We start from the raw sequence: 23,671 nt of genomic DNA on the forward strand, positions 1-23,671 counted from the left end.
TATTTTAGACTGAAGATTTCTTGAATGTACTGTATTTGATATGAAGTTATCTTTGTCACAGGATAAATTTGATGAAGAAATTGCAATGACTAGCACATCTGTTAGCCCTGGTACTCAATTGGTTCGCAAGTTGGTTGCAGTTCTAGAGAGTTTGGAAAAACTTCCGTTATATATTTATGATGTCCCTGGAGCAGGCTCAGGCCTTCAAGTTTTAAGTCGCCGTCTCAGGTTTAGATTAGAAAGGGCTGCTGGAGAAAGTTCTTTAATTGACAGAAATGGAAGAACATTAAAGGTATGATTTTTTATTTTTTATTGCCATTTTTATCTTGTGAAATAAAAATTTTCTCATTATACTGTACTTAGTACAGTACTCTTGAAATAAAGCAATTGCTCAAAATATTAAAATCTCTTCTGTAATAAGCTATTATCTTTTTAGGGTTACTTAAGTTAATCAATACAAAACTTTGATAAACCACATTATGTTAACTGTAGTTTTAGATATTTTTGTATAGAAAAGAATAGCATCACAGTAAGGTACCGATATGGACAAGTATTACTTGAAGTAGTTAAATAAATCTGGAATATATGGACTTTATACTAAAGAAATTATGAGTATATGGATTTAAGATTACCTTGTCCCAATGCCTTGTAAGTCCTTGTCTGTATACTTGTATAATTTTTACCCCCTTGCTCATCATTATGTATGTTTAGTAAATAATGTAATGGAATGTACAGTAATACTTTGGCGAATGTGATTTTTATATTTTTTCAAATATTCTGTTTAGCTTTGCTCGATGTGACTTATTGTACTCTTTGTTGTTTTTCCTCCAAGTTTGATTCCCTGTATTAAGTAATATCAATGAAATAATAAAAATTTTCAGATGGAGCCTTTAGCAACTGTTGAACAACTGGAACGATACCTCCTGAAGATGGTAGCCAAACAGTGGTATGACTTTGACCGCGCTTCATTTGCTTTTGTGAAGAAGTTGAAGGAAGGTCAGAAACTAGTCTTCAAAAATAGTCGGGAATTTGATGAGAATGGTATCTTATATTGGATTGGAACTAATGCCAAGTAAGTGAGATGAGTTAAGATTTTTGCCACCTTTTAATTACTACAGTATATTACTGTTACTGCATTAGTCATTATTAGAATAAAGCTAATTGGAGATTGTAATAAGGTAAATTGGGCCATTATATAGAAGTTATACAAGTATCCTTTGTTTGACCTAGAGGTTTAAACTTTTTGCAAGTGCATTTTGTTACACAAATGTACCAATATCATTTCATAGTTTACACTTTACTTATTTTTATTTAATCTATCATCTTAAATTTTGATTTTTTTTTTAAATTCTCAGTTTATCCTTGAAAGAGAGTGAGCGGTATCTTTTGAAGGGCCAAACCCTAAGTTTTTCCAGATTCATGCTTCTCTTTATTAATGATTATCATTTTAAAAGTTATTGCCAACTACCAGTTGATATATCAATTTCAATAGTCTCTTATTTTCTTATCTATTTTGTCTCCAAACTGTTCTGTTGTATTTTTTAATAAATATTTTTTGTCTCCAAACTGTTCTGTTGTATTTTTTAATAAATATTTTTTGTCAGGTATTTGTACCAATTGTAAGTTTTAAATTTAAAACATTTAGTAGCCAATGCAAATGGTACTGGAAAAGTAACAGCTGAAAACATTACTGTTATTGAAAAACAGTGATGTGGATTTGACTTTGGGAAATGTGAAACCTTATTCTGTAGTCTAGAAAGTTAAGTTTTTCCTTTTCTTCTCAAAGGACTGCATACGAGTGGGTTAATCCTGCATCTGTTGGTCTTGTTGTTGTAACATCAAGCGAAGGACGCAATCTTCCTTATGGACGGCTGGAGGACATCTTGAGTAGAGATGTGTCTGCTTTGAATTGTCACACAAATGATGATAAGAGAGCTTGGTTTGCTATAGATCTTGGAATTTGGTTTATACCATCGGCTTACACACTTAGACATGCGAGGGGTTATGGAAGATCTGCCCTTCGTAACTGGATGTTCCAGGTAAGGGTATTAGTTTTTATGACCTCCAGGGGACTATCTCAATTCTTAATGCCTTGTCTTTGTGGCTAAATATGAATTCCTATTTTTCATACTTCTAAGATCAATTTGCATAATGTGTAAGTTATATTTGCATAAAAATTAATTTCCTCGATCTTCATCTGAATTCAAGATTGGTATAAATTAAAAAGAAAGTATAAAAGGGTAATTTTTCATAATATGTGATACTAAATGTTTTATACGATGTTTGCAGGTCTCTAAGGATGGCATGACTTGGACAACTCTCTATACCCACATTGATGATTGTTCTCTTAATGAACCTGGAAGCACACACACTTGGCACATACAACCTCCACAGGATGAAAAGGTGAAACCTTTTAGGAAAATTTTTGTATTTTATTGCTGTTTTGCCAAAACAAAATTTTTAAAAAACTTGCCTATATGTTGTGAAATACAAGGATTAATTTTAAAATGGCACAATTAATGCTTGTAAGAATATCTTCCAAAGTTGTGTTGCACCAAACTAGTGTATTAAAGATTCATAATTATGTTGCAGACTGGTTGGAGACATGTGCGAATTCAGCAAACTGGGAAAAATGCTTCAGGACAAACTCATTATTTATCTTTGTCTGGCTTGGAAATATACGGGACAGTTACAGGTGTATGCGAAGATTTGGGTCGAGCAGCCAAAGAAGCCGAGGCAAATCTTCGTAGACAACGAAGACTTGTGAAGTCACAGGTGGGTAATTTTCCAGGGTTCTGCTTAGTGGGCATACTTTATGTTAATAGGAATAATTCATTCCGAAAATTTTTCATCTCAAACTTACACCCCCCCCCCTTTTAATTTATTTATTTATTTTTTTTTTTTAATAATAATAATAATAATAATAATGTGGTACAGACCTACCCACAGTAAAATAGTGTTTGTATTAATTTTTTTTATTTAGGAGGAGATAATATCTGTACAATATTTGAAGCAAACTGTAGCTTGAAATGTGAAGGCAAAATATCGAGAAAGCAAGTCAAGTATGTTACAAAAAATTGTGACAATCGTGTATCCCCTGGAATAGACTACTCAAGAAATTTTAAATTTTTCTCATTTTTAGGAAATTTTTAAAGGATGGTCAAACCCTTTTAAATATTTTTGCATAATTATGTAGTTTAAAACTATTAAAATCAGGAATTAATAAGGATTTGGGAAGGTGCTGAGATTTATGTTTGAGTAACTTAAATGAAGTTAGATTTATATGTATCTTATTTAATTCTTTTGTAAGATATTCTCATGAACTGCCTGTCTTGGCAGATGGTAAAGCATATGGTGGTAGGTGCACGAGTTGTCCGCGGTCTAGACTGGAAGTGGCGAGACCAAGATGGAAATCCACCTAGTGAGGGAACCATTACTGGAGAGCTTCACAATGGTTAGTTTTTTTTTTTTGTCTGACAAAGGCTATATATTTTTAGGTCTGCAGATACTTCATTGTTACCTAACATCTAATATTGAGCTCGGTTTCACCAGTCATTTGTGCGCTAGACTGAAATATCGAATACAGTATATAAAATTCTATTATTTTCTGCCGGTTAATAAAAAAGGGAACTTTAATAATGAAGTTTATTCCAATACTCATCTGATGTTCACATTGGTTCTCTCTGGAAGCTTGGGTTTTATAGATGTTTACCCTTATAATTTCCCGTTTCTCTCTGATCAGTAGAATTATGACTTGTAAATTAATGAGACTAGCAGTTAATGACAATAACCAATGGCTTGGTCAAGCCACAGGTGAGTATAGAAACAACAAATTTTAATAGGTCATTTATAGCTTTTAAGATAATGAATATACTTAAAATTCTAGCCTTGCATGTACTTTAGACAGTAGGTCAGTCTCATAAATACATTTTGAAATATGGGACTGCTGATAATTTCCTAATTACCTCATATTGGGAAATATTTAATTAGACTACATTTGCCAGCAGAAACTAGGACATAAGCCCACCAATCTTAATAAGCAAACCAAGATTCTTGAAGATCTGAATTGCTCCCCATCATTCCTCTGAAGCATTTGCGAACAGAAAGGTTTGGGATTTTCATTTCCAAGGAAACACTGCAATGTGACTGCCTGCAATCCTCCCACTAACTCAGCAGTTTGTAGGTGGTTCTTCACTGGAATTGGTCTATTGTAGGAAGGCTATTCTCTTCCAATGCAGAGTGAGATCAAATATGAGAAACATCATCCAAAGCTGTTCCACCAGAAAAAAATTCTAAAGGGAAGTGGTTTATTCAAAGCCTTATCCAAGTCTTTTGATCTTTTTCACCAATTGAAGGCTGAATCCTTTCTCCAGCAGAAAAACAAGTAAAGGAACAGTTATTTTTATTATTCCCAAATGTAGAATCTTGAGTTTGAAGCAGAAGAGACTTTTTCAAATTGCCCAAGATCCACAACCGTTCCAGTAACATGAGCAACCTTCTTGCTAAACTTAAATCCTTTTCAATGAATTACTCAAAAATAGTCAATCATCTAGGTATAAAAGAACCTTTAACCCCAAAGTCTTTAACAATTTTGTAACATCGGCCGGGCTCTTGGTGAACTCTTCAGGATCGTCCAGACCAAAAATGTCACTTTGACTCTTTGACAAGACCAAGATATTTCCTCGAATTGAGATAAATAAGAAAGAAAAGGTTAATCTGAGAGATGTATTTGAAACATCCTATCTTATTTCTTTATTGCCCCCAGAACTATTGAGGGTGTTTTCATGTAAAACACTGTGAAAACTGTGAATTGAGGTTGAAGACATCTAGAACTGCTCTCCAACCCTCTGGAGCTCTAGGGACTAGGAATTACTTGTTGTAAAACCCAGGAGTACAGTTCAAGACCTCTTCTGTAGCGTCTTTTTCTTAAGGTTTCACGTTGCTGGTTACAAAATGTGTCCCTTTGCTGTATTTGTTTGGTAACTCAGAAATGGGATTGGTTCTTTGAATAAGGGAGGATTGGAGGATATAGAAAGATCTGGTAACCTTCTCCTACTACATCTAACACCCACAAATCAGGACGAAGGCTCTTCCAAACATGATAAGAGGGGGAAAGTCTACCTCCTCCTGGGAATTGTAAGGAAGGACTTGTCATAGGATTCTCAGATAAGGTCCGTGTGGCATCTCTTCTGGAAAATTACTTGAGTGGAATCCTGATATTCTACTGTTAGGAAAGGAATTCTCTGATAACAATCCTGAGGCTTTAAAAGCTCTTGACTTGAAGGTGGATACTTGGGTATCCTTAGAAAGTCTAAGTCCTAATATACACTTGAGAAATTACCTTATCAATCAAATTTACATAAAAAACAGGACTCAAAATAGGGGAAAAAATCAGTAAATGTGTTTATGCCACAGATGCTGTCCCGACTGTTGTTGAGGCATATACTTCTTCTATTCTCTTGATCTCAAAACCTACACAGGCTGATACAGCCTCGGAATCTCCATTTAAAACGGTTTCAAATATAAGCCAAATTCTAATTCTGATAGCCTGCAAATTTCTCTTCTGTAAGAGTAGAAGTAACTTTATTAAATCAGCAAAGGAGAATACTTTGTACTTCATTACCCTATAAACAGCATTTCTTTAGTAAACTAGCCTGCAAATCCTGCATTTAAAGATTTCTTTTTATAAGCTTATATTAAGGATGAGCTCAATCTTAATCTAGAACAAGATTTGGTAGCTAATTAGTCTTGTCAGAAGGTTTTTGAGGTATAGAAGGCTTCAACAAGAGTGAGAACTAAATTACCAGTCTTTCTTTGCATATGATAAAACAATTTATCTTTTCTATCCCAAAAAGAAATGGGAGAGGGAGAATTGAGGTGTATAGATTGTAAGTAGCAGTCTCCAAAGGCTTAGGAGAATAAGCAACATCTAAACTTAGCTTTAGCAACTTGTTTGGATATTTTTCAGTGAAAAGTTTTCATGAAAATGGAAAAGATGCCCAAGTATACCTCATCATAGTTGGGTTCTCCTTCTTCTTTTTCTTCTTCCTTTATTTTTTTTCCCGTTCTAAAAAAATTAACCCGAGCTGCAGCGTATTTGTTTTTCTACGGACTACTATTGGTACTTCAGATACTAGCATCTACATTTACCTAGTTAAAGTTAGCCTTGATGAGCTAGTAATGGCTGAGCTTGTAAGTAAATGATGCACAATGCCATCTAAAACATGATCTTACCAATTAGTTTTTGCTGTAACTTCTATCGAAAATATTTTGCTCTTTAGGGGTGATATGTGCACCACATACTTCAGCAAGTGTAGCGATATTAGCATTGAGACTACCAATTCTGTCTTCTGCCTTGCAATCTATCTATATACCAAGGCACTTCCCCCAATTTTTTAGGGTAGCCGACATCAAACAAAAATGAGCGGCCAAGATTGTGGGAAGGCGAGAGTTTTGTAACAGAAGAGTTTTGAATAAATAGAGAATTAGAGGCTCTGAGATGTTGAATTTGTAATGTGCTGTGCTATCAGGACTCTTACTAAATTCAACACTAGACCCGACTTAAGAAGTTTGGTTATGTTTTGAAATAGGGCATATATGTTCAGAATTACTCTTCAGTTGAAGAATCACTGGTCTTCCCAGACTTCTTAAAAGATGCTGAAGAAGTTATGAGCTTTTGAAGCTCGTCAATATCGAATCTTGATTTGTTGACTGTTATATTGTAGTTGTGCTGGTATCTATTGTCATAAATCCCTCTATAATAAACCAAGTATCCTCTGGCTTTTCCCCTGAACTGGAAGCAAGTTTCATTTTATGCTTGGAAATTTTAATTTATTTGGCTACCATAAAAAACTTTTTCCATAAGAGGAGCAGCGAGGCTTTCGCACTAATTAAATCTCAATACTGTTCCTAACATGAGACGGAATGCGGATCATGATCACTGAGAATTATTTTCCTTGAACAAGCTACGCAGTAGTTACTAACAAATCTAGAAGAAGACCTCTCGAAATGCATGAAGAAACCTAGATCTGCACAATCTGGACTTCAAGCCAAACACAGCACACAGACTGAAAGACTAAGACTGTGACTTTTCTAAGCCATTGGTTAATGCCATTAACTGTTAGTTTCTCATTACTTTACTTAGAGGTATATGACTATTGAAAGGAAGAGAGGAAAGAAAACTGAAATATTTTAGTTCCGACTATAAATGTCGATGAACAAAGTTTCCAGAAAGAAGCAATATAAACATCAGAAATTAAATTTTTCAATTAAAATAACCTTTTGAATTAATTCTTAAGGAAATAATTAATCTGAAAACTAGTAGATTGTAATTGGGTATATTAATTGCAGGATGGATTGACGTTACTTGGGATCATGGAGCGTCCAATAGTTACAGAATGGGAGCTGAGGGGAAATATGATCTAAAATTAGCCCCAGGATATGATCCTGAGTCCCCTCAGGTACCTGTTGTTTCCAGCACCATCAGTGGCACATCCAGCAATACGGCAATCACTGCCTCCTCGGCGTGTACAGCAACAATAACTACGACTATTAAGTCATCTAAGGTATTTAATATACCAACGCCCATTTTTGCTTCACACATTATATAGCTAATAAACAGCAGACTGCTGTATTGTAATTAGAGCATGAGATTGTGGTTAAAGAAAGATTGTTGTTAAGCAAACCAGTTGTGATCATCGTCTTAATAAATTTAGTTGATGTATAATTTAGTGAAAGTGTGCAACATAAGAGTTTTACAATTATACTTGAAAGTTAAATTTTGTAGAGATTTGGCTTGTATTGAACACACAAGTTACAGGAAAGAGGCTAGCAGTAACAGGATGCTCTCCAGTGAATTTTGTATATTTAGAAGGCGTGATTAGTGTTTGGTGTCTTTGGAAGTGTGTAAGTGACAGAAATTATTACTGGGTTAATTGAAAATTTTAATAAAAGATCAAGGATGTCTCAATAATAGCCTGTGGTTAGACAAGTTTTTGAAGTTGGTTTACATCAAGGATGTGCTGCTAGCACCTTACTATTTTCTGGTTCTGTATGTTTTGAGTAAAGGAGTCAGGTTTGGAAATCTAAGCAGCTGTTATAAATACAGTGAACTAAATAATCTTGTGATTACAGCAGACACTGAAGAATAGCTGAGAAGGGCAAAAGAGTTGCTTGGAATCTTTTGAATTGAGTTGTATGAAGGTAAATGTGGGTAGTACTGAAATTATGATGTCTAGCAAGGTGTGTGGAGGGGATGGGTGAAAAGAAGCTGTGAGAAGGGGAGGGAGGAAAAAGTATGGGTTGAGGGGGAGGGAGGAAAAAGTATGGGTTAAGGGGGAGGGCAGAAAGAGGCTGGGTGAGGGGGAGGGCAGAAAGAGGCTGGGTGAGGGGGAGGGCAGAAAGAGGCTGGGTGAGGGGGAGGGCAGAAAGAGGCTGGGTGAGGGGGAGGGCAGAAAGAGGCTGGGTGAGGGGGAGGGCAGAAAGAGGCTGGGTGAGGGGGAGGGCTTGGGTAGAAGTAGACAATTGATTTGGTAGATTGATAGAGAATGGGAGGATTTGAGAAATGTTTGGTGGAGGAACGATGCTATTATAGAAATAGTATGAAAAGATGCACAAATATAATAAACCCACTAGTTTAGAGATAATAGCTAAAATGAAGATAATCATTGTTAGAGTTTAGAATACTTAAGGAAGAAATCATAAGATATATTATTTTATAAGTTGAAGTTTGTAGATTGCTACCATAATTTTGTTTTATAAATGCTACTTTTTAATTTTTCTTATCATAGTGGGGTTAGTGAAGACCACTGTAAAGAGCAGTTGGTGTCCATAATAATTGAATGGGTAAACCTAAATCAGGTTAGAGATTAATTTTAACTTTTCGTGCAGTTGATTAAAAGACTATTCAGTACCACTAATTCAAGTTTCATGTAAGTTAACTATCTTTAGGACAAGTTTGTAGTTAATAGAAGGAATTGATGTTACCCTTGTTACTTAAGTAATGTTGCTCATACAGTGTATTTAGCATTTTTGGTGATAAATGTACTAGTGTAGGGGGATTGCTGTTGCCTTAATTAAATTTCATGAAAGATTTTTATATCATAGATATATGAAGATCCTCAATTTTATGCTCTGGATATTAATTAATGGAGCTTCTTCCAACTAGAAGAAATGTATCTTATTGATCATAGTGGATTTTGGATTAATTCTTCCCTTTTCTTTAGTACTTTTTATTAAGCCTTGAACGAATTCTCTAATTCTCAAATTACCTGTTGTAGGTGATGAGTACTGATGTTAATCAGGGAACTAGTGTGCTTACAAGTCGTAAGTGTAGCTCAACTCCATCACTACCTCAGGCCACCACAGATATTCATAAACATTCTGTGGCTGCTTCTGAACAGGCAGCTTCTGATGATAATCTCACTGCCAAGGTATGCAATCTAGTAAGTTTTATTGAATAGTCCCTGAACTGTTTTTTGGTGAGTAAAATATTCAAGTGAGTATAATCAATAATTGTTGTATCTTTCATTTTTATTTTTTACCACTCATTTTGATAAAATTTGTATCAACAGGCTGCCGAGACCGTGGCTGAAAATGTTTTAAGTGTAGCCAGCGCTGAGGCGCTGCTGAGCGTCGAAGGAAGTGGTCGTGACAAGGGGTCGGAATTGGCTTCATTAGTGCAGTCCCTCAGTCTGCAGGACCGTGAACTTACTGCCGATTTCACAGATGCTATGTCTTCACTGGAGTCTGTGCTCAATACCAGTGATATTAAATCGGGTATGAGTGATGTGACAGAGGCTATAACTGTAATGGATGTTGGTTTACAGCAAAATTCAAATAGCAAGTCAAATTCAATCGTTCATTCAGGAGGCGATTGTCCTCCATCTGTTATGGTGAATGAAGAAAAGTTTGGGGAGTTGGGTCATAATATAGGGATGTTCAGTGGCAGTAGCAGCAGCAGCAGCATCGGCGGCCTTGCCAGCAGCAGTAGCAGCAGTAGGAAGCGTTGTGGGGGAGTAGTTACCGGTGAGGGTAAGAGGGACTGCACTGGCCGGTCTGCCATGTCCTCACAGCCTATGAGTGTTAGTGTGCCCAACCTGACTAGTGCAGACTCTGAGCCATTGACACATAGTCTGCTGGAGACCTTTGCCCAGGTGGCTAGGCGAAGGGGGGGATCAGCTACCATGCCCCCCAGCTCTGGGGTGTGTGGTAGTGGGGGAATGGTACCCCATGCTCCCAATGTGCCTGCTAGTGTCAGTAATGTTCGCACAGGCTTGGGGCAACTGATAGGTGGGCCACCCCCAAGCCTGGCCCACCCAGTGTTTTCGCCCTCCACCCACTCCATGTCCAGTCTGGTCCGTCTGGCCCTCTCCTCACACATCCACCTCCCAGGTTAGCCTCATTTGTATTACACATTACTCTACCACACCAAAATCCTTGAATCACAGAAATCAGACTTAAAAAGAGCGGTCAAGTAATTTATTTAGTTTTAATTAAATTTTGTTTTTGGAATTCAAAAGCTAACAAATTACAGATATTTATTATTGCTATAATTTTTTTTCTATTGTCCTGAAGTAAAATTTGGCTCTGACAGGTCCATATTTCTGATGTACAAGGACCATATTATTAGCATTAAAATACTTGTTAAATTTAGAAGTTGCTGGGGAATTTGGTAGCAAGGGTATGTTTTTGTACTGGTGTCTTCATGCCTTTCTATTGTAATCTTCACTATACAATTTTAGGGCATAAATTTTTACTTCAAGTATTTTGGGAGGTTAATAATAACATCCCTATCCACATGACACCTAACAGTTACCTTTTCTAACACCCAACCATGTCTTGTCAGTCAAGTTTAGAAATCCAATGACAAGGCTCTTGTTACTTTAGGTATACCTGTACAGTAATGTAATTGCCTTTGTTTTTAAATTGCCTTTTTAGTTGTGTGGTTTGGTGTTTAGTTAAGGTTGTAATTAAAAGGAATTTCCAATTCACCTGTTATAAAAATGATTAATCTAGGTCAATTTGTGAATAAATTAAACAAAAATTGAATTTAAATAAGATATAACAGATGAATTGAAAACCTCCTCATGCCTATTTGGTAATGATTTGGCGACTTCTGTATAAATTTTCATAATCTTTGCTTTCAAAGTTTGCAATGCTAACCTGAAAATTGAAAGTTGTTTTAACAATATGCACTATTAACTCTTGTAATTTTATCACAATGGCTTTAATTAAGAATTGGGTTTCTTGAATGGAATATTCAAAATTGTGCATGCTGAAGCTGTGTAGCATTTTGTAAGTGACTTTATACTCTGAAACTTTCACCCTCCATGGCTAATGAAGTTTTAATCAGAATTGCATGAATGTGAAAGCATAAGTTCTGATTGCCTTGGGTATAATTAGTTTAACTTCGCAGTGTTATCAATCAGTTAAAATTCTAAGGGCATAATTATATTGGTTGTCAATCAGGTGCTGTAGCTTTTGTATGCTATTGGTGTTGAACCATGCAGTTGGCCTGTTTTCCAAAGCTGTGGTGATGGCATCTTGTTATGGAAGTTATGAATTGTTAGGAAATTTTGTTATGGGCTTAACAACCCTGCAATGCAAGCAGATTTAATCATGTTTTTCGGTGTTTTCAGATAAATTTTAATCAATTATAATTTACTTTAAATTTGATAATCTAATATTACTTAGTTTATAGTAAGGGTTATGATGTCATTTACATCAGTTAGCAGCGATTACAGTGTTTGTCCATCTTTCACAGGAACATTACTTGAAATACATCGAGTGCTACATTATAACTGATACTTCTTTTTTAACTTAACTTTTTTTTTTTTTCTCGTGTGTGTGTGTGTTTAGTTAATAGGTGTTTTTCGATACTGTAAATCCTGTGTTGGAATAATCTAGGTATGGTAGAAGCATTGGTGAGGTTGAATAGAAATTAGAGGTAGAGTATAGGGAAATGAAAGGTACTATTGTCATCTTTGCCTTTTGGCGCAGTTTACAAAGTTCTTTTAGCAATAGTAGTTTTTATGTATCAACTATATTCAGCTTAAGTAAAATGTGAATTGGTTGACCTTTAATGGCTCAATAGGAATTCATAGTTTACTCTCGGCTTGTTCATTTTATAGTTATTAATTTATAAAAACTTGTATGGTTACTAATATGCTGATGGAGTAGCTTCTCATAGTTCATTTGATTTATGCAATTGATAACATTCTAGATCTTAGGGTTTATTCATATATTTTCTTGCATTCTAATTTATATATACAGTAGAAAGAATTAGTAACATTCTTTCATGTTCTTTAAACAGCTAAGATATATTTCTTTTTTGCTGTGTAATTCTTTTGCCAGTAAAGAAAACCCTTTAGTAGAAAATGTGAGATTTTAAACATCTGACTTACCTGGTAGTTATACATATAGCTTTAGTCCCTGACGTTACGGCAGAATTTCAAAACTCGCGGCAATCGCCGATTGGGTAGCCAGGTGTACCACCGGTGCGCCCTCTACCCAGGTACCTGGAACCATTCCAACTATTCCTTAGATCTTCCCTGCCGCCTTACCGGTGACATCGTTGGAATTTTGCTCGCTTTGGCCTGTGTTGATTTGGTGGAGTACGCTTTGGCTTTGGCTTTCGCTCGTTTTGGTTTTGTTTATTGAATTTTGACTGAGTGAGTGGTTGGAATATGATCGCTATGTTCGTAAACTTGAAAGGGATAGGATCAGTGAAGTAAATGTATGTCTCGCTCTTCTAGGGATAGGTCTCCCCCTCTTGTTAACGAGCCTATTGATCCTTCCCCTGTAGTGGTAGTCCCAGATCCCCCTACTGTAAAAACTAACGAACCAACTCTAAAGACATCATGATGGAAGGAAATCATTCGGTTTGTCAGCGCGCTTCCGCCAGAACTGTGACGTCACAAGTCATGTGACGTAAACTCTACGAAGAATGACTTGCAAAATATGTAAATTCATTTCTTTTTCTTGCAAGAAATGAAAAGAAACTACTAACTTAAATATCAAAAGTATTCGATTTTTATAATATAAAAGGAAATATTATTTTTAAGAAAAATTGTCCTATTAGTGTACTTTCTTTAGATGATTATCAATCTATTATCAGAGATTAAATAAAAGTAGCGTACAGTCAAATTTACGCTACATAGTACTCATGACGATCAATGCAGTCCCACAAAATACTTTGTATCGTTATTTAATATTTCGATAATGCGAATACTAATATTAATCGTTAGTCTATTGGATTCTTATCCAAGCCCTTGGCGAAAGAGTAGAATCTCTTGCAGCAGGCAGGACTTAATTATGGTCTGATGTGAAAGAGTTAAAAAGTGCAAGTGTCAGTGCTAAAATCAGTGCAGTGGAGGGTGCGGCTGCTCGGACCTGTTGTTCTCCTAGCCCTGGACCTCTTCCAAGCTCCCCACCCCTGGGAGAAGGAATGTCGACAAGCGAAAGGAGGCGAGAGGCGTTAGCTCCTGAGCAGTCGTCCCCTCAAGCGTACCTGTTGATGCTTCCCAGGACGCTCACCCTCATCATGGGAAAGGCAAGGTAAAAGTGTTATCTTCGCCGTCGGATGACGCAGCTCGCAGACGGGGCTGGTGTCTTACGTATTTCCCTTCCTGCTCAGAGGGAAGTCCTCCGGCCAAGCGGCCATCTACTTTGGTAGGAGCCAAAAGAGCAGCCTGCAGACTAGAAGAGAGTTGCTCGTCATGACACCGAGCGTCAAGGGGTTGGACTACACCACGCCAAGTGTCGAGGAGTTGGAAGTCATGACGCCGAGCGTCAAGAAGTTGGACGTCTTGACGCCGAGCGTCAGAACCTTGGAAGTCATGACACCGAGTGTCAAGAAGTCGGACGTCGTAACGCCGAGTGTTAGAGCCTTGGATGTCAAGCTACTAACACTGCTGTAAGAGTTAAGACATGATGTTGACTCATATAGACTATTCGAAATTAGTGTGAATCGTGCAATAGGAGGAAGAACTTTTTGTTGTGCTGCACCAAGACTCTTTGACCTTCCACTTGATGTCAAGAATAGCAAAAATGTGGCAGCTTTCACGAAAAACCTGAAGACTTATCTCTGTGGAAAGTGTTATAGTGATCTGAAAACTATTAAGCCTGAATACAAATGCTAGCGAATAACTGTAAAGATACAGAGCAAAATATAAACTGGAAAGAAATTATTTTCACACAAAGACCCGCCTGAACAGACTTAGTGTCTGATGGAGGGCAAGAAATAAACCCCTAAAAGTAAAAGTAAAAGTAAGTCATGAAGCCGAGCGTCAAAAACCCGGACTTAATGGCTCTGATCGTCAAGTTTTTGGACACCATGACGCCAGGCGTCAAGATTTTGGATGTCATGACTCCAGGAGTCTTGAAAAGGAGGAGTCGACGTCGAGGAAACAGAACGTCTCGACTTCGGTATTTCCTCGACGTCGGTACGAGGACAATCAGAAGAAGGGAATGACAACTGTCATCTTTCCCCTGGTTATCTTTTAGAGGATGTTTCAGAAGAAGAGGACCCGAAGAACCGCCATTCTTTGGCATATCTGAAGAGGCTCATGAAAGTTTTTTCTGGGGTCTTCCCTGAGAACTTTGTTCCTGCTGCTCCTCGTTCCCCGTCTTCAGAATTTACACTTGGGAAATCTTCGAAGCAGTCTCTTTTTACAAAGATGGTTTTGTCTCGTTCATCGAAGAGAGCCTTAAAGGTTATGGGAGACTGGATGCAATCTAAGAAAGACCAGGGGGAAAAACAATTTTTTCGTTTTTTCCTACGGCCAGATTAGCATTCAGGTCGAGTATTAGGTACGAAATTGGATAAGCTCTCGGTCTGGGAGTCCCTGCCTCTGCCCAAGGGGACTTCTCGAGTCTGGTGGACGCTCCTCGTTGGATGGCCATGAAAAGGACTTAAGTCTTTTGGTCAACTTCTGAGTTGGACCACCTGCTCAAAGGCATTTTCAGACCCTTCAAAGTTTTTATTTTCCTCGATTGGACTCAGGGAGTCTTGGGGAAAAGGAGTTAACGGCACTTTTCTTAGCAGGTGTCCCTAAGAAAAAAGGCCCAAATGTGCGCTCTTCTGGCGAATGGGGTTACGCCCATGCAGAAATCTGAGCTGCTTTATGCACCTCTTTCTTCGTTCCTTTTCCCGCAAGATTTGTTCAGAGAAGTCTCTTTCGCATTAGCCCAAAATGCTACACTGGACTTGAGTGTCGAAGACAGCGAGAAATATTCAGCCAACGTCCTTCTTGATTCGTAAATCTAAGGAAGAAACTCCAACACATCAGTTTTCTCAGTCCTTTCGGGGGAAAACCTTCGTCAGAAGTAGTTCTAGACCTGAAGGAAGGAGATTGAAGAGGAGAGGCTCAAGACAAGGACGAAGCAGGGTCTGACAGCTTTCGTCTTCAGACAGCGGTAGGAGCCAGACTATACAACTTCTGGCAAGTATGGGAGAAGAGAGGAGCAGACCTTTGGTCTTTTCAGTTGCTTAAGGAGGGATACATAATTCCTTTCCTAGGAAAACCTCCTTTAGTAGTTACTCCGATAGATCTCTTGGCTAGATACAGAGAGGTATAAAAAATACAGGCGATTCAACAGCAAATGTCGCTTTTATTAGAGAAGGAGGCAATAGAGAAGGTGCGAGATCTAGGGTCACTAGGCTTTTGCAATCGCTTGTTCCTGGTTCCCAAGAACTCGGGGTGATGGAGTCCAGTACTGGATGTGAGTGCACTTAACGTCTTCGTACGGAAGACGAAATTCACAATGGAATCAACAAAATCAGTCCTAGCGATAGTCAGAAAGGACGACTGGATGGTCTCGTTAGACCTCAAGATGCGCATTTTCACATCCCCATCCATCCGAACTTCAAGAAATACCTGAGATTCGTGTACAAAGAGGAGGTATTCCAGTTTCGGGCTCTCTGATTCAGACTTGGCACCACGCCGCAAATCTTCACAAAGTTGATGTCCAATGTAGCAGGAATGCTGTATTCGAGAGGTATCAGAGCCCCTCTACATCTGGACAACTGGCTCCTCAGAGCTCATTCCTACATTCGCTGCCTGGAAGATCTGCAGATGACGGATTTATCAGGGGGAACCCTCTCCTCGCTAGAGCAGTTTGTCTCCTTGGGAAGGCTGAATCTTTGCCCTCTTCAGTTCCATCTCAATCAGCATTGGAACGAGGGGATAGAACTGGAGACGAAGTGTATTCCCATTTCAGAGCCCATGAAGCAATGTCTTCGGTGGTGGAACAACCCCGTCAAGCTCCAAGAGGGTCTTTCTCTAGAGCAGAGGAACCCAGACCTAGTGTTGTGCTCGGACGCCTCAGACTCGGGGTGGGGAGCAACACTGGGAAAGTTGGAAATTTCGGGTTCCAGGACAAAAGAACAGGAGACCCTCCATTTAAATCAGAAGGAGCTGTTGGCAGTCTTTTTACCTCCCAAAGGGTTCGAAAATTCAGTTTTGAACTGGGTGGTGCAGGTCACCTCGAACAACACTACGGCATTGGCCTACATAGGCAAGCAAGGCGGAACCAACTCGGTCTCTTTACGAGACGTTGAGAGAGCCTCTTTACTGGACAATGGAAAGGAACGTGAGTCTAGTCGCAGGATTCATTCATTCAAGGGGAAAGAAATGTGATGGCAGACAGTCTGAGCAGAAAGGGTCAAGTCTTGTCAACAGAATGGACGCTTCATCAAGAGGTCTGCAAGAGCCTACGGCAGACGTGGGGTCGTTCTTGCATAGACCTGTTTGCCTCTGTGAAAACGAAGAGACTGGAGACTTACTGTTTTCCAGTGCCAGATCCAGAATCAATTCAAATACACATTCCTCATGAACTGATCTCACCTAGATGTGTACACTTTTCCGCCATTCAAAATGGTACACAAGGTGATTCAGAAATTCGTGTCGCACGAGGGCACCAGAATGACGCTAGTGGTCCCCTTTTTGGGCGACAGTGTGGTTCACAGAGGTACTGGAATGGATGGTGGACACACCGAGAAGTCTCCCTATGAGAGTAGGGCTACTCAAACAACCACACTTGGAAAGGTATCACCTTAACCTCCAAGCTCTACATATAACTGCCTTCAGACTATCGAAAAACTCACAAGAGCTAGAGGTTTTTCGAAGGAAGCAGTAAGTGCGATTGCGAGAGCAAGGAGAGCTTTCACCATCAAGGTTTACCAATCCAAGTGGGAGGTTTTTAGAGAATGGTGCAGAGACAACTCTCTTTCCTCTTCCAGTACCTCTGTGACTTAGCCGACTTCCTTTTGTACCTTTAAAGGAGGCGTAAGTTTTTGACCTCAACCATTAAGTGGTATAGAAGTATGTTAGCAGCTGTTTTCAGACATAGAAATTCGGACTTGTCTGATAATAAAGATCTCCAGGACCTTTTCAGATCCTTCGATACCACCAAGGAAGGACATCAGGACCCACAGGCTTGGAATCTAGATGTAGTCCTGAAGTGAAATTCATGCCTTCAGCAAAGCTGTAGGCTTTAGACATAACAAGGCTTTCTGCTCCTTACAACTGGGGTTTCTAGCAAAGAACGAACGCCCATCACAACCTTAGCCCAAGGCTTTTGAGATTCCAAACCTTGCAGATTTGGTTGGAGAGGAATTGGAGAAGGTCCTGTGTCCGGTAAGAGCCCTGAAGTTTTACTTGGAGAGAACGAAGGATTTACGTGTTAAGTTGGAAGCACTTAGGTGCTCAGTCAAAAAGCCTTCTTTACTAATGTCAAAGAAGGCTCTATCCTTCTTCATCAGAAGGGAAGCTCATTCACTTTGTAGTGAGGCGGATCTCAAGCTTCTGAAGGTCATAGCAGATGAAGTTAGAGCAGTAGCAACCTCTGTAGCCTTCAAACAGAATGGGTCCTTGCAGAATATCATGGACACAACATTCTGGAGGTGCAAATCAGTGTTTACCTCACACTATTTAAAGCAAGTACAGACTCTTTACGAGGACTGCTACACTCTGGGACCATTCGTAGCAGCGAGTGCAGTAGTGGGCGAAGGATCTACCACTAAATCCTATAACCTAATACCCTTTTTCTTCTCTTGGAACTGTTGATTTTTTATGGTTGTTTGGAGACTGGACGCAGTCTTCCACAAACATTAATTTGCAGTCAGGTAGTCAATTTGTTCCTTGAGAGCGCCCGGAACAAGGGTATTGGAGGTGGTCTGTGTCACATAGAGGTTATGCGCTGGTTTGACAGCTCCTAGAAGTCTTCAGCCCCCTGGGTGGATTGCTGGATCTCTTAAGGAAAGCGGACATAATGAGGCAGGAAATCATTGGAGTCGGCTTCCTTAACAGGTACGAACCCTTAAGTTTGTATATTAACTCTTAGGTAAATTCCAACGATGTTGGCTGTCTCTGACCCTCCACCAAAGGTGTCAATCAGCTATATATGTAACTACCAGGTAAGTCAGATGTTTAAAAATATTTTCATAAAATAAATTTTTGAACATACTTACCTGGTGGTAATATATAATTTGATTCCCACCCTCCTCCCCTCTAGAGACTAAGGGCATGGAAGATCTGAGGAATAGTTGGAATGGTTCCAGGTACCTGGGTAGAGGTTGGTACACCTGGCTACCCAATCGGCGATTGCCGTGAGTTTTGAAATTCTGCCGTGACGTCAGGGACTAAAGCTATATATATAACGACCAGGTGAGTATGTTTAAAAATTTATTTTATTATGAAAATATTTTAAAGATGAAAATACTTTAAAATTTTCCATTCTTTGATAATTTTTTTTAATGACCACTTTCACTTTAGAATGTAAGCTTCATGTTATTAGATCTGTTATTAGCTTATTGGGGATTTGCAATTGATGAACATTTGAAATGTCGTAAGTTAATTTTTGAGACTTCAATACATTTTAGAAGTTTGATCCTCGATTTTTTTTCTATTTCTCAGAAAACTCGTCATTTTGCTTTTACAAGCTAATTTAGTCATAGGCTATATATAAATTTCTAGGTTGGGTAGATTTTTATATTGGTCGCCACTGAATTGGTAGTATAGGCGAGTAAATAGGGGGTTGAATAATGAAAAAAATCGGGGAAAGCTGCAATATGCTTTCTTATAATAGGGTTCTTGTAACATATTGGTTTTGTGTCCATTTACCGGCCTGGATTTGGTTGCAACCTTGAAAAAATTTCGGAAAATATATACCGGTATTTTTTTTTTTTCTTTTGCAAATATCTTGCTTGGGATTGGTTTTAAAACTATGAGATATTGTACATAAAAGATTCTACTTACAAATCTCTACAAAGCTTCTATTAATTTTTGTGATAAGGTTTAACTTTTCACGCCAGAGTTGTGAAAATTTTTGCTGCTTGGTTTTTCATACTAAGCGCTTCCGTATACTGTGTAGTTTCGAACAGTAGTCTCCCAAGTGTGGCCTTCCTCTTTTATTCAGGCTTAGGGCAGACACTAAATACGCACTATCAGAGTTACCAACAATCCACACAATATGAAGTTATCAAGAGTAGTCATTGCTATACCAATTCTTATTGCATAATGAGAAGTACAGTATCAAGTTTCTGTAATAACGATAGTTTTCTCACTATGTATTGTATGACGAGCTATTTTCTTCTTAGTAGGAAGATCATGAAATCTAGTAAGGTTATTTTGTAGAATGAATGTAAGGTAGCTGCTAGGTAGTAAACTATTGTTTTGTTTATTCTATTCCACGAGTTGTTTCACTCGCTTGTATTAGGAAGTTTTCTTATGTGGCATCAATATGATCATCACAGTCAGCTTCATCAATAATGGTGTCAGCATTTGAACACGAGTCCCCTGTAAGAAACAATCGCAAACATTTTAAGCTCCCTTTCTACAGCTGGAGGTGATAGTCATGCAACCTTTGGTGCAACCTTTGAGGCAATTGTACAATATATTATTTAATAGGTCTGGATGAGCAGGGTCTTTAATTGTAGTGAATGGTACCAGTCCTTTTGTAGTCAACATTCCAATCCCATTGAGTAAGTGGCAAGTATTTTTCCCAACCACTTACAACTTGGTGATACGTACATAAGGAGTGAAGTTGAGCAGCCACATCTGTTGGATGCAAAGGAGCCAAAGTGAATTGGATTTTATTCAGAGATTGAGCAAATCACATATATTGAATCACTATGGTATTTACATTCATTAATACTGTATAACTGAAGAATAAAAAGACTTTCCTACTTCAGCAATCTTAGTAGGTTCGTCAGATGGTTCTTTAAACATATAACTATTCAAACTTGGACACTGTCTGTATTTGCCAGTTTCCAAGTAGTCACATGAGTTTAGTTGTTGTTACTGATAAAGTAGTGGAAACTGGATTAATACTTGCTAAATCCCTGACCCTTTTATGCAGCAGCCCTCCTGCATTGTTATTTTTAGATGCTTTAACGGGAACACAACCAAACTAGTCAACAGAGGATGCACAGGGGATCTTCCCTAATCTAGTGATTGACTGAACTGAAGTATGGTCATTTGGAGTTACACTTGAATCTCTCCCATAATGTGCAAAGGATTGAATCCATCAGTAGTGCAGATGTTCAGATCAGCGTTGTCAGAAACAAACTGTTTAAAGCTGATATTTGATAGTGCTGCCTCGGCACAAGAAGCATGTGATCCTAAGGTAGAGAGCACATTCAGTAGATACATAGAACCATACTTTTGACAGATTAACATCAAGACCTGTTTGTAGAGGGAATTTGTGAGAGCTAGGTCTAACTGCTGTTAGGATAGCAAAGGTAATGGCTGTACACTTCCTATCTCATTTTCTTTGATTTCCTTGTTTTTAAGACAATAATTTCAACAAGACAGTTAAGGGTATCTGGAATAATTGAATCAAAGTCCATTAAGAAATTTTTTGTGGATACTGATCAGTTTCATATATGTGTGACCTTATTATCTTCATCAATTATTTTGGCTGCTGGGTTCACAATCCAAAGTCCCTCTACTTTCTAATTGTGGCTTGTGTGTTTTTCATACCAAGCATCTGAAAGAATTTTGTTCCTTGTTTTATGGAAATTCACCAAGTTTTCTGTTATTGTTCACAGAAACAACAACTTTTTCTTCAGGTAGTTAAAGCAGAAGTCTAGAACATTTGGGACTACCATGTTTTGTAACAAAAAGATGTACTTTAGAATTCTTTCATGTAGGCTGAATAGTATCTCGCTTTGACAGTAACTAAATCAGTGACATTATGTATGCCAGTACATGCTGTTTTACCCCCACACATCATTTCTCATTTCATCCACTTTCAAAATAGTGTTCTTAAAATGAAGTGTCTCTATACAATGTACAGGTTCATGATCACTTTGACTGTTTTCTTTTCCTTTTTTCAAAACCTAGTATGATGCTTCTATACTACAAAGACTATCAGGAGAAGTTTTCGTCTTGTCTGTAAAGTTTCAGCACTCCTTTTTTGTATACACCGTCCTACAATTTTTCATGCATTTCCACACATTTCAGTCCTTGTGATAATGTTTTCCATCTTTCCACTTAATGGTATAGTCTTAATGTTTTTACACCTTTCTCCTTAACATCAGAAAGCTGTCGATCATAAAATGCATTTCCACAATGAAAATATTTTTCATTTTAGAATCCATTATAGATTAACTGTTTCTCGTCATAGTTCTGAAACAAACAGTTAACTTAGGCACCTAAAAGCATTTTTTTTCAATATTACAAGCAGGATAGATTACCGTATAGCACTTAGTTAAAAAAAAAATTCAAGCATTATTGCACCTCTATCACAAAAATGAATAGGAAATTTTATGTAGAAAAATGTTTTGTTTGTTTTACGTCTAGACACACTTTCTGCTAAAGTGAGTCCCAAGTGAGATATTTCAAACATTTTGTCCTCCATTTTTTCAAGGGTGTAGAAGGTGGGGGGCAAAATTAATGTTAAGACTCCTTTTACAAAGACAGCTTTCCCTGATTTTATTCCTTATTCACCCAATTTTTCCTCTATTAACTGGCTTAGTATTTGTGTCTAGTTTTAGTTCTAGAGGAGCATTGAATTTGAGTTTGGATTTCTTGAAGATATCAAACTTCAGATGAACATTCATTATATAGAAAGGGTTACATTTTTAAATTATTTTGTAATAGGTGGTTGTGAAGTCAGGTAGTAAGGTGTACCTGTAGCTGCTTTTTACTGTTTATTTCAATTAACCTAACCAAAGTAAATTGTTGTTCCTCATCTGGAAAGGTACAGCCTTGACCCATAAATTTTAGGTAAAACTCTATTAAAGGATTTGCCTGTTGGTACAAAACACTACCCTGACCATCGTATTGCCAGTCATGTTAGACTGCTCCCTTCCTAAGCGCCGGCCTGAGTGGACACAAGGTTGCGTTTCCTTGGCCATTTTGACCTGGTTGTCGATAATATGACCGAGAAGCTCTTCAGTTGTCATTTTCACCAACTGGTTTGTTTGAAGTACAGTATATAGAAAATTAAGCTAATAAAGAAGGTACCCCATTTAGTAGGTTAAACTAGTAAATTAGGTATCATAAGTATCTTGGGCTTTTTTGTCATTTTGCAAAATTACGAATATTTTCAAGTAGATAGTCTTACCCACGCCCAAAATGTACCCATTTGCCGAGACTGTATGCTCGATGGAAGATAGGTATTAGGAGTGTAGAAATAGTTCAGACTAAGTGATGATTTATCTTGACAATGTCTAAGGTTATTGGTGCCCACAAGGTTTTTGCAGCATCCCTTTTGTCTGTAGCTGCTCTTACTTATAGCATTTAATTATGCCTCCATTCCTTGTTCCTTTCTTCAGTCTTACTGTCCACCTTCTAGACTTCTCCATACTGCAACTATAGGAGGTTTTTGGAAACGTCAATTAATTGCAGTGCGTCGGTAAAAGGTTTGGTAGCAACCTTTGAGGAGGAACTGCATATCAAAGACCTGAAGATTTTTTTTAGTATGGATTGCTTTGAGCAGTTTGAAGATTCTGGTAGTCTTGAAGGGCAGTATTCAGCTTTCTAACAGTGCCACAATCATGTCTTGCATCTGTCAAGAAACCTGTTGCAGCTCACCTGAGATCTGTTGTTGGTTGGCAGAGGACATGCCCTACTGCTAGGTTTGTTCCAGGGAATTGAAATTGTCTGGCAGAGAACCTTAGCCAGAAGATCATCCCTACAGTTTGGTCACTACATTGTTGGGTATGTTAGGATCTACTTCAAGTGTGATGGAAATAGATGGTGGAAATTTTTGCAACCTCGCTAAACAAAATGGATGTCAACTGTCCACCAGTTTAAGACCTCTAGCTGTGTGATGGATGCCATGCTTCAATAGTCAAACGTGGGCATCAATGCATATCCTGCGTTGTCCATGATTTTGCAAATAATGAACAAGTTCCAAGCTCTTCATAGAAGGATGATGCTCCTTGCACGCTATTGGCCTTAGAGTGAGTGGTTCACAGACCTGTGGCCTCTACTAGTGGATCCCCCATGTCAAAAATTGCCTTTTATATCTAGTTACATTGCCAATTGATAAACCAAATCCACATCTTAATTTGTCTACTTGGAACAAGTTATAAAATTCTCTAGGTTGCCATCCATAGTAGCTACGAGAAATTCTGTTAATAACGTGTGTTAATGTTGCAAATCCAGTAACACTTAGATTGAATGATATAAAGTTCCTTGGGTTTCTGCAATATGAATAG

General features: G+C 38.1%; 1 protein-coding gene across 15 annotated transcripts in view; it reads left to right on the top strand.

Annotated features, from left to right (window-relative positions):
• Ufd4 (ubiquitin fusion-degradation 4-like) overlaps positions 1–23,671 on the top strand; it is a 217,093-nt gene that overhangs the window by 146,053 nt on the left and 47,369 nt on the right. For 10 of the 15 annotated variants that reach the window (XM_068372086.1, XM_068372084.1, XM_068372087.1 and 7 more), the window contains 9 exons: positions 62–292; positions 882–1,072; positions 1,787–2,039; positions 2,290–2,403; positions 2,593–2,775; positions 3,340–3,454; positions 7,351–7,565; positions 9,279–9,443; positions 9,573–10,392. In XM_068372086.1, coding sequence (XP_068228187.1) covers positions 62–292; positions 882–1,072; positions 1,787–2,039; positions 2,290–2,403; positions 2,593–2,775; positions 3,340–3,454; positions 7,351–7,565; positions 9,279–9,443; positions 9,573–10,392 — 2,287 coding nt within the window. The remainder of the gene's footprint in view (positions 1–61; positions 293–881; positions 1,073–1,786; positions 2,040–2,289; positions 2,404–2,592; positions 2,776–3,339; positions 3,455–7,350; positions 7,566–9,278; positions 9,444–9,572; positions 10,393–23,671) is intronic. The other 5 variants (XM_068372085.1, XM_068372093.1, XM_068372095.1 and 2 more) reach the window with 3 other exon arrangements.

The sequence above is a fragment of the Palaemon carinicauda genome, chromosome 4 (assembly GCF_036898095.1).
Source record: "Palaemon carinicauda isolate YSFRI2023 chromosome 4, ASM3689809v2, whole genome shotgun sequence".
Classification (NCBI taxonomy): domain Eukaryota; kingdom Metazoa; phylum Arthropoda; class Malacostraca; order Decapoda; family Palaemonidae; genus Palaemon; species Palaemon carinicauda.